The 13,423-nt window shown below is 40.3% G+C and overlaps 1 protein-coding gene across 1 annotated transcript; it reads left to right on the top strand.

Moving 5' to 3' along the window:
• The first annotated feature begins 17 nt into the window (after nucleotides 1-17).
• Nucleotides 18-12,627, top strand: FAM3B (FAM3 metabolism regulating signaling molecule B). Its single transcript, XM_031612651.2, has 8 exons — nucleotides 18-2,427; nucleotides 5,396-5,539; nucleotides 6,592-6,715; nucleotides 7,989-8,047; nucleotides 9,115-9,165; nucleotides 10,344-10,431; nucleotides 11,533-11,665; nucleotides 12,011-12,627. The coding sequence occupies exons 1-8, from the start codon at nucleotides 2,409-2,411 to the stop codon at nucleotides 12,098-12,100; spliced, it is 708 nt and encodes a 235-aa protein (XP_031468511.1). The 5' UTR covers nucleotides 18-2,408; the 3' UTR covers nucleotides 12,101-12,627.
• The last annotated feature ends 796 nt before the right edge of the window (nucleotides 12,628-13,423 follow it).

Raw genomic sequence — 13,423 nt, forward strand, 5'->3', positions numbered from 1 at the left:
TCATGTGGCATCTTACAGAGTAACACTTCCTACAGAAATAATTGTATATTATATATTTGGAAAACTAATTTAGAACAGTGTTGTCTCTAACTCTTTCTTGCCCACTCTCAGCTCCTTCTCCTATTTGCTCTCTGCTTTCCATTTCTTAAATTTATTCATTCCAAGCTACCACTTGAATTATTTACATGCCTAGCTTTTAATGAATGTTGCTTTTCATTTGCTAATAGCAAGCAGCAACTACTCCTTCAGATTTTACCTTTATAGGACTTGCAAATAAGGACAAGAAATGCCTCTTCTCCAGTGACTGGAACCATTGTTTTCATAGGTGTCATAGCAGGAAGGCCAAAGTCAGAACTGACAGGTGCTGATGAGGTTCCCTGCCCACCCAGATCTTCAAACACCCATTAACAAAACCTACTGGAAAACGGAATATAAAAACCCAGCAAGCCCATAGTGTGCGGCTCCAGCTGGGCAATGCTCCTAAACAGAAAACAAGCATCACCAGCACTGTGCTATAGTTCCACACTCCTGCGGCTGCCCTACACTGGAAGTAGAAGAGGTGTCCATTTTTTCAGCAAGATGATGAGAGTCAGGCACTGACCAAGTTACCCATCAGGAAGGGAACATCTAGGCAATGATGTGTGATGCCTTGTCTTCAGCACCAACACAGCTCACAGCAGGAAAAGGTGAACCAAGAGCTCACTCTGGTGGCCTGGTGCCCATGGTAGGGCTATCTGATGCCACACTGGAGAGGCAAGGAGGCCTCAGTGAGGTCCTATTCATGGTTTTGGCCAGAGCACGGTCCCATCAGCTAATAAACCACATAGACATATGCCATTGTTGAAGACAAGCTCTAAAAACTTAGCTAGCTGAAGATGTTCTTTGTGTATGTTAAGCTGACAAGCAAAGGGCAATTAATCATTCCTAAACAGATTAACATCCTTCAACCAAGGACATCCTGGAGCAAATAGGTCACGAGGAAGACATTAATCAGGATGTTTTATGAGTATTGCCAATTCAGCAAGAAAACTGGGAAACTAAGAGACCCTTAATTGAAGTACCATCATTATAATCACTCCCACAGACCCTTTTATTTTGTTATTTGCCCCTTGAGCATGATAGTTGCAAAAGGATTGTTAGTGACATTATAACTGTATGTAACTTACTGACCAATCATAGTAAAGATGGGAAAACTAGTAACTTTTCAAGCTTTGTGTATAAATGTAGCGCGGATACTCCTGTTTGATTTGTAGGGAACTACTCAACACGCAAATCAGCGCAAATCTGAACTAAATAAGCAACGTCTTTCCTGTGTGTGCTGGGTTCAAAAACTTAAAAAAAAAAAAAAAACAAGGTTTTGAGATTTGGGGCGAAAGAGCTTCTCAGATGGACTTCTGTATGGCCCAAGCCTTGCCTTCAATCCTGTGAGCAAGTTACTTTCTTTTTGCAGATAATAACTTCTAGCAGCCTCTCTTATGCAGTGTGACTGAATTACAGAACCACAGAATCATAGGGGTCTTTTCCAAAAGACCTCTAGGATCACCTAGATCAACCACTGACCCACCCCCACCATGCCCACTGCCCACGTCCCTCAGTGCCACATCCACACGGCTCTTGAACACCTCCAGGGACGGTGACTGCACCACCTCCCTGGGCAGCCTGTGCCACTGCCTCAGCACTCTTGCTGAGAAGAAGATATTTCCTAATATCCAACCTGCATCTCCCCAGCAAAATCCAAAGCCATTCCCTCTTGTCCTACTCCTGCTACCTGGGAGGCCAACCTCAGCACAGCCTCCTTTCAGGTGGTTGTAGGAGCAATGAGGTCCCCCTCCGCCCCCTCTTCCCCAGACTGAACAATCAAGGAGTTGGAGGCTTTTCTAGATTAGAACTACAGCTGTATTTTACAAGCTCAAAAGGCAGTTTGTTTCACAGTCCTCTCCTGCCCTCCAGAGCAGACGTGGCCCTCAGAGCATTGGGCCCTCTGCCGCCCCAGCCAAGGAGACAACAGGAGAGGCTCCATATCGCCAGGAGCCCCACTGCCATCAGGACCCCGCAGCCCTCTCAGAAAATGGCGGCGGCACCTATCACCATCCACGGCAAACGCGTGATGACCGGGGCAAGTCTATCTTAAGGTCAGTTCCTCAGCCCAGAAAAACCACCTACACTCTTCCCCATGAGTGAACAAGTGGCCCCGAGAAGCAGGGCGCGGCGCGGAGCCGTGCCAAGGCGGGGCGGTGCGGACAGGTGGCCGCTCCCCTGCCCTCTCCGCCACTTTGCTGACGGCCCGGCGAGGCGGGGGTCGGCCGTGCCCGTAAACGGAGGAGAAAGAAGACAGGAGGAGGAGCAGCAGCAGCAGCAGCGGGGGACGGCGGCGGGCAGGGGGTGGGCGGCCCATCCCCGTCCCAGCGATGTGGCAGAGGCGGCACTGTGAGTAGCAGCCCCTCAGCGTTCCTGTGTCTGTGTCTGGTTCTCCCAGAGCGCAGCTTCCCCCGGCTGTCAGCCGCCTGCGGTACGAGCCTCTGGGAAGCATCGTACTGCGAATCCATGCCGGCTTTTTTTTTTTTTTTTTTTTTTTTTTTTTTTCCCCTTGAATGCCGGCCTTAGAGCGACGGTATGTGTTAGCGAGGCGTGGCAGCGCGAGTGTTTGAAGTCAGCTGAGCACAAACAGAGGTGCGCTGTGCTTCAGCTGCTGCAAAGGTACGAGTGAGCACCTGAGCCGTTGCAAAATGGGACAGATCTTTTCCGAAGTCTTCCCGACGTGACCTTCCTCACCACCACTTCATCTTTCCATGTGTTTTCATCCTCCCTATGCGTCTCTGCCCCTTCAGCTCTGTCTGGCACATTGCTCACTATCTGCCTCTCACAGGATGGCATGAGGAAGTCTCTGTCACCTACAGGAGCTGCCAAGTGCCTCTCTGTGGCATGCGGTTCCCACGCAGCTCTGAGTGCCACAGCCATGGTGAACCGCAGCCTTTCAGCTCAGCATGAGCGCAGCCTTGCTTCTGTGAATGTAGACCCAGCTTCTCATTTTGTGAGTGCTGCGAGCAGCAAGTCTTAAGTTCTCTTCAGTTTGAGTGTATGGTTTAGCTGCTTATGGGTTTTCATGCATTTCTGTGTGGCAGATTTATAATATGCGTGGTATATGTGTTCTCAGTAAGTGAAGACCCAGAGGACTCCATGAATGCCTTCAGTGCAATGCCCCACTGGCTTCTGAATCTTCAGAGGCAAAGCCAGAAGTTCACTGGCAATGTTCTACAACAGTTTTCTGAACTCCATCCCTGGAGGCACTCATGACCAGGGCAGCTTGAGCTGGTGTGGGGCAGCCCTGCCCATGGCAGGGGTTGGGGCGGGTGGGCTTTGAGCTCCCTTCTAACCCAAACCATTCTGTGATTCTGTGAATTCCCTTAGCCTAAGATTGCAAATTGCAAAATGTGTTCTCTCTCTAAAGATTCACACTGTATAACTTTCTCTGTCATAATCCTTTAACTCTTAAATACAGTGGCACAGAATATTTTAAGAGCTCAGACCAGCAGTATCTTCAAAAGATGATGTACTGTCCTTATTATTAGTTTTCATTTATAAAACAGATGAGAAACTGGGTTTATGTATAGAAGAACTTTAAACATTCCTAATCTGCATTCCTCCTCATTGAGACTCAAGGGTTGAAGTACAACTGTAGCTCAGGTGTTAAGCTGACACCTCTGACTCAGAGGATTTCCTAGTTCTATTGCTGTTATAAAGAATAGGGTGTGTTTGCGATTCTTCTTAGTAATATTTAGAGTTAGTGTTACCACTATTTTCTGTTGAGTTTTGTTATTTTTTTGTGTGTGTTTTGGTTGGTTTTTTTTTAGGTACGATACAGGAATGATCTCATGCAATAGTTGATAGAGAATAGAGGATAGAGAAGTCAAAGCTTTGCAGGAGAGAAGATCTCTTTGTGTAGTATGATAAACTGAACTTGAGGCAGTAAGTTCTACTCTTACGATAAATGTCAAAACTTCCTTTTGGCATGAATAAACGTAAGCAAAGCCTCCAGAATGGGCACATTGTACTACTGTCCATTCTGCACTAACAGATGCAGACAAGTCAGGCAGTCAGTGTGAAAGAGTTAAGACTTGCAAAGCAAGACTTGAAGAGAACGAGTGAAGAATTTGACCTTATTCTACAAAGGGGATAAGCAGAGAAGGGACAGAAGTCTTAACGATTGTAAAAGCCAGGGTTTCCCAATTCCACTGTGATATTTCACCATTTAACATCATAAATTAGGTAATATCTAAATAAGGGATGCATCTTCAGTGTGCTCATCCTAATGGACCCTGCCACCTGGGATTGGCAGGTTCACCAGCCCGGCTCAGGGATCACACCAAGACCCATCAGTGATGTCTGTCACTTGGTCCCTGCACAGCTGGGCCTGCAAAGGGGAGTTTTTGAGCCCTCCTCAGCTGTGCCAGTCAGTGTGAGGGGAAAGCATGGTGAAAATGGATGACTGTGCTGCAACAGCATAGCCCAGCCTGCACTGCAGCCGGGCACTTGCCCCATGCTCACATGGTGGTGGCTTTGCCCCACTGAGAGGCCCAGCCTGACCCCAGACACACACCATCACTCACAACAGCTTCACAGCAATGTGCGATCCATACTGCTGGGGCTGAAACTAGGGCATGGGGAAGATGCAATGTGTACTAACAGATTATGGCAAACAATCGTATGCATTTTGATACGTTGGCTAAATACAGTCCTGTGAAAAGCAAAAAATACACAGCTTTGCTGTCCATTTCGATAAATTTGAGAACAGATATCAAGACTGCCAAGAATCAGACTGATGTGTTATTTTCACAAAAGGTCACATATCCTACTAGTTTTATATTTTTGTTGCTCTCTTTTTTTTTTATTTGTTTCATTAAAAACTATATATTAAAAAAATGAGTTTTGTTACTTATATATATTGTGTATTTTATATGTGGTCCAAGACAATTCCTCTTCACTCAGTGTGACCCAAGTAGTCCAAAAGGTTGGACACCTGTGGTTTAAACCATTATTTTAGTGTCTGCGTATCACAGAAAAACAACAGTAACTGTATACAACCTGCATAATCATGTATGATATCTGGTACTTATTTTTGAATTGAACTTCATGTCTCCTTGCAGTATCATACCTATGGGTTGAGGGGATCTGGTGCAGAGGAGGGGGTTGGGTTTTCTTCTCGAAGATCAAGTTTTCAAGATGAAAGGAATTGTCAGAAATGAGTGTGCAACCTATGCCCTGTCACTACATCACCAAAGGCAAGGTTAACACAGTAGTAGAAAAAAATAGCCATTTTTGTAGCAGTGCCAGAGAAAATACATTATTTTTTGTGTTGCTGTAGGTACATCTTTATGTCTGTTTTTCTTCTTGGCAGATTTTGTGAAGTTATCAGGGCTCTTGTTGGCATCATCATTTGCTTGGTACTTGGGATACATATTTGCTGCTCATGTACCACAAGAGTCACTATCAACATCTATAGCTTATCTTCAAGACATTGGAAAGAAACCAGTATTGAGGGGTATGTAGTTGTATTTTTTTTTTTCCTTTTATCTAATGTTCTCTATTTACTTGTTAAATTAAAAAGGGCTTACAGTCATAAAATCACTAAGGATGGAAAAGACCACTAAGATCACCTAATCTAAACATCAGCCCACCCCCACCATGCCCACTGCCCACGTCCCTCCGTGCCTCGTCCACACGGCTCTTGAACACCTCCAGGGCTGGTGACTGCACCACCTCCCTGGGCAGCCTGTGCCACTGCATCACTCTTCCTTCTAAGAATAAATTTTTCCAAATATCCGACCTAAACCTGCCCTGGTGTAACTTAAAGCCATTACCTTTTATCCTCTTGTTAGCTAACAAGCTATTAGAAGAATGATGCTGTTTGTATAAAGTGAATTCATTTAATTAGTGCAAATCTGGACTGCTTCTTATACACTATTTTGAAGAAACATAATGTCATCTTATATTTGCCAGTATGCAAATATTAATAATTGACTAGTAATCTAATAACACCTTATTTGTTTGTTAGCATGTAAGCATAAGCAATCTGCAAAGCTGCTGCTGAAGCTTTGACTATTTCTTAGGTGTTTTTTAGAGTTTCCATAACTGGTTGAATCACTAGCCAAAGTTTGTAATGTAGTTCTTATTTTTTTTTCCTCTGATCTGATGGAGTGACTTAATGTACACATTTTTTTCATTCTATGACTGTTATTGTGTGAAAAAAGTTTAGAATTATAACTGTCAGCTTCAAGCTATCTGTAGGAATTCTTTATCTGTATAGCCCTTCTTTACTCTTAATGGAAATAGTACAAAATAGTATGATCTGATTTGAATCGAGAGTATATGGAATTTTTTTCTCTAGGCAAGCTAACTCTTCTTCCCAGCAGTGGTTTGAAAGCCAACAATAACCCAAAACCCAGGCAAATCTGTGAGAATGTTGCCACAATACTGGCCTCTGTATATATAAGTGTGAGCTTATATATTAACGTGTTGACACTAAGTGATTCTTTCCGTGTAGAAATTGTTTATGTAGCACTCAGGAAGACTTCCTCATCTTTGCTTTTGTAGCCCCACTCCCCAGAAGGCAGAAGTGTGATCACTGGTCTCCCTGCTCACCTGGGAGCTACGCCTATCGGATTCTCAGTGGTGGTGGCAAAGAAAAGCTGGCTAAAATCTGTTTTGAGGATGAGCTGTAAGTACCAGACTGACTTTTAATATATATAAATGCTTTGTAGTATAAAGAAGGATCTTTCATTTTGGTTCACTAGCAAGTAAGCCCCTAGGGAAAGAAAAGACCTCTTCAGTAAAATTACATGCAGAAGGTTGCCATTGTATATTCCCTTTTCAGTGTTAATAAGTATGCCCTAGGTCTCTTGGGAACAAGTGAGTTTTTCCTCCTGTACCCATTTTCCTTTTTATGGCACTTTTTCTTCAGCATGACGTGAAGTCCATCTTAAATACAGTTTCTTCTCTGCTTCCTTCTGGTGAGCTTTACGGTGATGATTCAAACCAAAACAATTCATTACCGTGGAACTCTGGCCTAAAGTAGACACATATCAACAGTGAAGAAGAGCTAAAGATTACTTGGAGATAGTGACTTTGAATATATGCTTATAAATGTGTTTTTTAAAGTTGTTTTAAATTTTTCTCCTCTTCTTGTGTGTTCTGCCTTTGGAATAGCATATTGCTGCTGTGTGGGTCTACGCTGTTTTTGCTGAAGGTTGTATTTTCCTCTCACAGACACTGTAGTTTCTATGTAGTATACCTGCCTTTGTTCAGTATCCAGACTGTCTGATTGGCTTTCTTTCATATCCTGGGCTGACTCATAACTTTTTTATTGATAGGTAGATGTAATATGAGGTCTTGAGAAGCATGTCTTCTGAGTCATTTAGACCTAGATTGAAAGACTTGTAAAGTGTTGATGTTTTATTGGTGATAAACATCAGAATATATCTGACAATATTTAACTTTTTTTTTTTTTTAATACATACATCTCAGCTGATTTTCTTTGTTCCTGTAGATAAGCTGTTTCCATTCTGATTTTTAGTCTTAGTGGTTCAGGACATGTATTGAGTGGTCAGCACCCTCTGAAAGTCAGGTTTGTTCCTGTAAAGTGACTTTAAATCCTTAAAGTGATCTTTCAAGTAGATACAGCCACATGGCTTGCTGTCGTAAAAATGAACCCACACGTTTGTTATGTTTTTCTTTTTTATCTTTCTGGCTGGATTTGTACAAAGCACTTTCCTGATCTGGTTCATTTTGCAAAACTCATTAAGTATCTTTAAAGGAAATGAACTGGTATAACATGCAAGACTTTAAAGCTATAGCTCTTGTTTGCTACTAGCTCTTGAATTAAATAACTGAACAAAGTGTGAACACCGGGAAGTGACTTAGCATTAGTAAATCTGAATCAGAGTTTTTGGAAGGATGAATTCTACTGATACAGCGCTTCTTTTCAATTCCAGGCTTATAAGTGAAGAAAAGGGTAATGTTGGAAGAGGTATAAACATAGCCATTGTCAATTGTAAGTAAGATTAAAAATGTTAGAGACGTACCTTTGTGATGATTAAAAGAACAAACATTTGGGGTGTTTTTAGTAGCTAGTATAGAAACAAAGGAGAAATTGCAACTTGATTCATGTTAAATGTAAGAAGGACAAATTACTGCTTGAGAGAAATAGTCTTCTAGATATATGAAAGAAATGTGTACATAATCAGTATAAGCAAATAAAAAGATGTACAGTATCTGAGAATTGCAGTTCTACCACAAGGTACAATTTCCTTTTCTAGAACTGGTCAGTGGACAGAAAGACAAACTCGAAGCTTGATTAATATTAAAGTGCTTGTAATAGAAGCTGTTGGAAAGCTGATGCTGTAGTTTATTCCAGGTCTCATGCACCATTTTAACTTAGATGAATAGATATGGTAGGGAGGAAGCAAGGGATGCACTGACAAGTTGATTTTGATCACAGAACATTTTTGTTCCAGTTTTCTTGTCTCATTATTGTTGAGCAAGGTTTTAGCCTTGTCTGAACCTGCATGATTTTATTTGAGTTGCTGGGCTCAATTACTGTAGACAAGAATCTGAAACACTGCACAGAATGGAGCCATTCAAATAGAATCAGGCTTAATCATCTTCTATGTGTATGGTTGCCTAATGTAGTATATGTATGTATAAAAACTTGGATGTGTGGATTCAGTAAACTGAATTTCTTCCTTAAAACAGAAATAATGATGGTTTAGTCATTAGTGATGTTTGGATTCAGGCTTTTGTTTAAAGAAGAATGTGTTTATTTCCAGTGTGATTTCTCTCTGAAATCACTTTCTTGCAGGTCTGTGTTGTAACAGAAGTGATTTGAGAACAATTTTTTTCAGTTGACTGCAGCTACAAGCAGTGACTGCACAAAATGTTTTCCCCGAATCTCAAATTTACATTATTCTATATTTCTTCCAATTTAAAAATTCAAACGAAAAATTGGAAGCACAATCATACCAAAACTTACAAATACCTCACTTTTGCTGAAAATGCTGTGCATGCTGATTAAATGTAACTGTTTTTGCTCATATTTGCACTTTTAATCTTTTCTTACAGATGAAACAGGAGCACTAACATCGGCAAATTTCTTTGACATGTGGGAAGGAGGTAGGGAAAAGAGTGCAACAAAGCTTTTGTTAACATTTCAGAGTTCAATAAAAACATATTAAAATATTTGTCCTACTCTTTAAGTGACCGTGCTTCTTCGTTGAAGAAGATCACTTAGAAACAAACAGCAATTGTAGTCATTTAAACATGCAATAGCCAGATCTTCTAACAACAATTTTTGCCTGAAAAGATGTGTTGTTTTTTTTTTTCTCTTGGTTGAGTGAGTTAGTGTTTGTTGTGATTAGTTGCTATTTTCTTTCTTCATTATTTCAGTCTGGGAAAGGACAGCACTTACCAGATACTACATCTATTCAGCAAATTTTTTTTTCTGATACATTTTGTTCCATTCTATTATAATTGCAAAATCATAATAAGTAATAAGCTAGTCTTTCTATATTACTATGTATCTAAACAGAAGATCTACTTTAAGAATAGCTTCTAATACATTTTCCAGACTTAGGATGTTACTAGTTACTGTACTTCCTACTAAGAAGAAACAGAATGCTATGAGGCTCTTGCAGCCAATTCTTTCACCACTTAAGAATGTTTATGACCTTGCATGCATGAACAGAAATTACACTGGGACTAATTGTGGGGCTTCAGATTTTTATGTGTATGGACTGCAATGTCTCCAAGGCTACTGCCACACAATACACTTACTTTCTATAGAAAATAATGTATGCCTTAGCAGTTGCAGAACAAATAAATATCTTAGTGCTGCAAATAGGCTGCCACTTAATGAAAATGGATGTCCAGTGGGGTGTGTTACTTAGATCTACAGTTAGCATGGTAGTCAGCACGCAAAAATAAAGGCACAGAGTATCAATGACTTCTGGAGTATTCCATGTTTTGCCTGCTGGTGGAGTGTTCTTGCATGGTAAAATCTCAACTTGTGTGTAACTGTAATCTGTTTTCAGAGGTTCAGAAGTATCTTTCTTTACAACTGGGAATTATAGATCAACCTTTGCTCTTCTGGTCTTCAGTGAGAGCTGGCAGCTTTCTGCATCTTCAAGGATTAGGCAAGTCCTGTGCCAGTGCATGGAAAGATTGCCTAAATAGGTCTCATTTTGAGTAGGCAAGGTCAAAAAGTGAGAAGAAGTTGAAAATGCAAGAGAAAGTAGGTGGAATGTGATCATGTGTGTGTGAGGGAGTAATCAGTTGTGTAATTAATTCAACAGACCACTCAGAAGAGATGGTGGCTTTCATTGAAAGTGCACCACAAGGATCCCTGCTTTTCATGGTTACACATGATGATGGAAGCGCCCGGTAAGGAAACTGCTCATGACAGACTGAGAAACACAGCAACAAATAGCCTGGCAGTCACTGTTGTACACTGGTTTAAAGGAGTGATTTACTTCATTGTATAGTCGTTTCCTCTCTTAAAAGTTTTGATTATATATACATTCAGTGCTTGCCCACGTCATGTATGTTGATGTTTCCAAAGATGGAAGGAGAGCATCATGCTAGTTTAAAAGCACCAGTTATCATCATAAAGGGCAGTGTTATTATCTCTGCATCGTAGTCTTCTATTAAAAGGTATCCACAGCTCTAATTAGAACATACCTAGCTTGCATTCCTGCTTACATCTTAACCTGATTCTTCAAGTCCTTTCAAATCTTATGCTATTTTGGTCTGAAGTCATACCATAGTTAAACAGGGACACTCTTAATCATTTGGCTGATAAACATTTGAAGCCTTTGTCCACATTTAAAAAGGGATAAAAAGTCAAATTTTACAAATTTAGTGTTTGAGATGTATTTCTTTCTGCTGCATTGTTACAAACAGATGGTATTAACATCAGGGATGTAGAGAAGAGGACTTTAAAGATAGAATTTTGGTCTGTAGGTTTAATGGTGTGCTACTAAGACAGCACTTGGGAAGTTTTTAACTTCTCATTATTTCTTCTGCTGACCTATTAATGTAAACCATAGAATTATAGACTCATCTAGATTGGAAAAGATCTTCAAGATCATTAAGTCCAACCATCAACCTGACCTCGTGAGTCTTATCATTAAACTGTGTCCCTTTGTGCCACTTCCACATATCCCTTAAATGCCTCCAGAGATAGGAACTACACCACTTTCCTAATCAGCCTGTTCCATTGCTTGACCGTCCTCTCTGAAAAATTTTTTCCTGATGTACAACCTAAGTGTCCCCTGATAAAACTTGAGGCCATTTCCTTGTGTAGTATTGCTTGTGAACTTAGGGGAAAGACCAGCACCTACCTCGTAGCAATCTCCTTTCAGTTACTTGTAGAAAGCAATGTGGTAAACAAGCCCAGTTCCACCAGCCACTCCTCACCATAAAGCCAATGTGTTCTTTTTCAGTTTTTTTCTTGTATTATTAATACCTTTTTTTCACTTTTAGTTTGAAAAGTAATGCCAAAAAGTTAGTAGAAGCTCTTGGAAGTAAAGAAATACAGAATATGAAGTTCAGATCAAGCTGGGCTTTTATAGCTGCCAAAGGCTTCAAGCTTCCTGATGATATCGAAAGAGAAAAGGTCAGGTTCATTTTATTTTCAATTTTATTTGTCTCTGTATCGGGTGTAACCTTCAGGTGCAGATCTTGTAGGATATCTGTCATAACTGTAGAGTCAGCCTCAGTTGTGCAAAGCCAATTCTCTAATGTATCGTTCTAAATTCTTTGCTTTAGATCTGAGACTTTGAATCTTTGGATTTCTTAGGCAGAGTAAGAGAAATCGGTGGAATCTTCACCCATTATATTGAATAAGATGTTTAATATACCACTCAGCTTCCCAGTTTCTCTTTTATGTTTTGTAAGGTTTGACAAACTAATTTGGTAAACACAAATACTGATTTATTTTATTTTGTTTTATTTTTAACAGATAAACCACTCTGACAATAAGAAGAATAGATACAGTGGCTGGCCAGCTGAAATACAGATAGAGGGCTGTATCCCAAGAAACCTGATGTAAACAAATGCATACCTCCTTAGCAAAGATTCTTCTATATTTTTATACGTATAACTGGTAGTTTGCATCCAGAGCCCAATAAGCATCTGAACAGCATTTGTAAAATAAGTCATATGTACAGTTTTTACACTGGCTTTCATTTGTGAGTTTTTTCTCTATTCTGAAAACAGATGGATATTTTGATGACAAGTGGTAATAAAATGCTCTGGTTTGAAATTACAGTACGTAGACGGTTGTAAAATACCAGAGTTATTGAAAGTGATTGTAGACTGTATCAGTAACTTGTTAGTTACTTGTTTTTAACATGTGTTTCCTTTTGGTTCCCCTTATAAACTAACATAAAACTTAGTCTAACCTGTAATATAAAATCACTAGCAATAAAATAAGTTATTTGATACTAATTTATTTGTAACTTCTCTTCAGAAGAAGCCACTACATTTTTTGAGCTGGTTTTGGTAATGTTAACAATCTGGAATAATGTTGTTAACATGTGTGGAAACGGGATGTTGTTTCTGCATTAGATATTAAAAAGGGCAATTGGTTTGAAGAAGTAGAACATAATGTATTTGTATTCTGTAACTTATTCTTAGATCTAAAAAGTAGAAATACTATATATGTTAGCAGCATCTTTTAGAAACATAATTACTGAATTATGTGAGTAATTCTTTCTTGCAAAACTGTGGTAGTTGTTAAATGTTCCAAACAATGTGGGTATGGTGTTAGGGATTAGAAAACACACTGTAGGGTTGTTCAGTTAGGATAAGAAACTCCCAGCAAAAGAAAAACAGATTTAACAAACATCAAAGAAGCTAGGTCCTCTACAAAAGGCCAGACTGTCTCACTCCGTGAGAAGGTTGGGATGTGACAGGCAGGCATCAAGATACTCCCCTCTGTCCTCCTTCCGAGCTTATCTCTATGCAAGGGTGGACAAGCTGATATCTGGAAACAAAGACCAAGTGTGGAGTAAGGGTCAGAAGTTAATTAATTAATTAGTAGTTTACACTTAGCCAGCGAAGATTTATGTTTGTCCAGTGTTTGTATGTTTAGTGAAGCATCAAGAAGATTGTGAACCTTAACTACTCAGCCAATGAGGAACTAAGGGAGAAAGAGAGAAGTGTCAGGCAATAGGGGATAAAAGGTGTAACACTGTTTTCAGTGTGCTCTCTTGCTTGCACGAGGCCCGCCATTGCAATTGCGAATAAAATCTGCTTTATCAGAGATACCATCCTGATAAATTATTTGGATATTTCCAACAATTTGGGGGCTTGTCAGGAATAACTATCGCCTCTCAGGGGTCTCCCCCACTGTCCTGGACAGGTGCACCTC

This window comes from Phasianus colchicus, chromosome 1 (assembly GCF_987193195.1).
Source record: "Phasianus colchicus chromosome 1, bPhaCol1.hap1.1, whole genome shotgun sequence".
NCBI lineage: Eukaryota > Metazoa > Chordata > Aves > Galliformes > Phasianidae > Phasianus > Phasianus colchicus.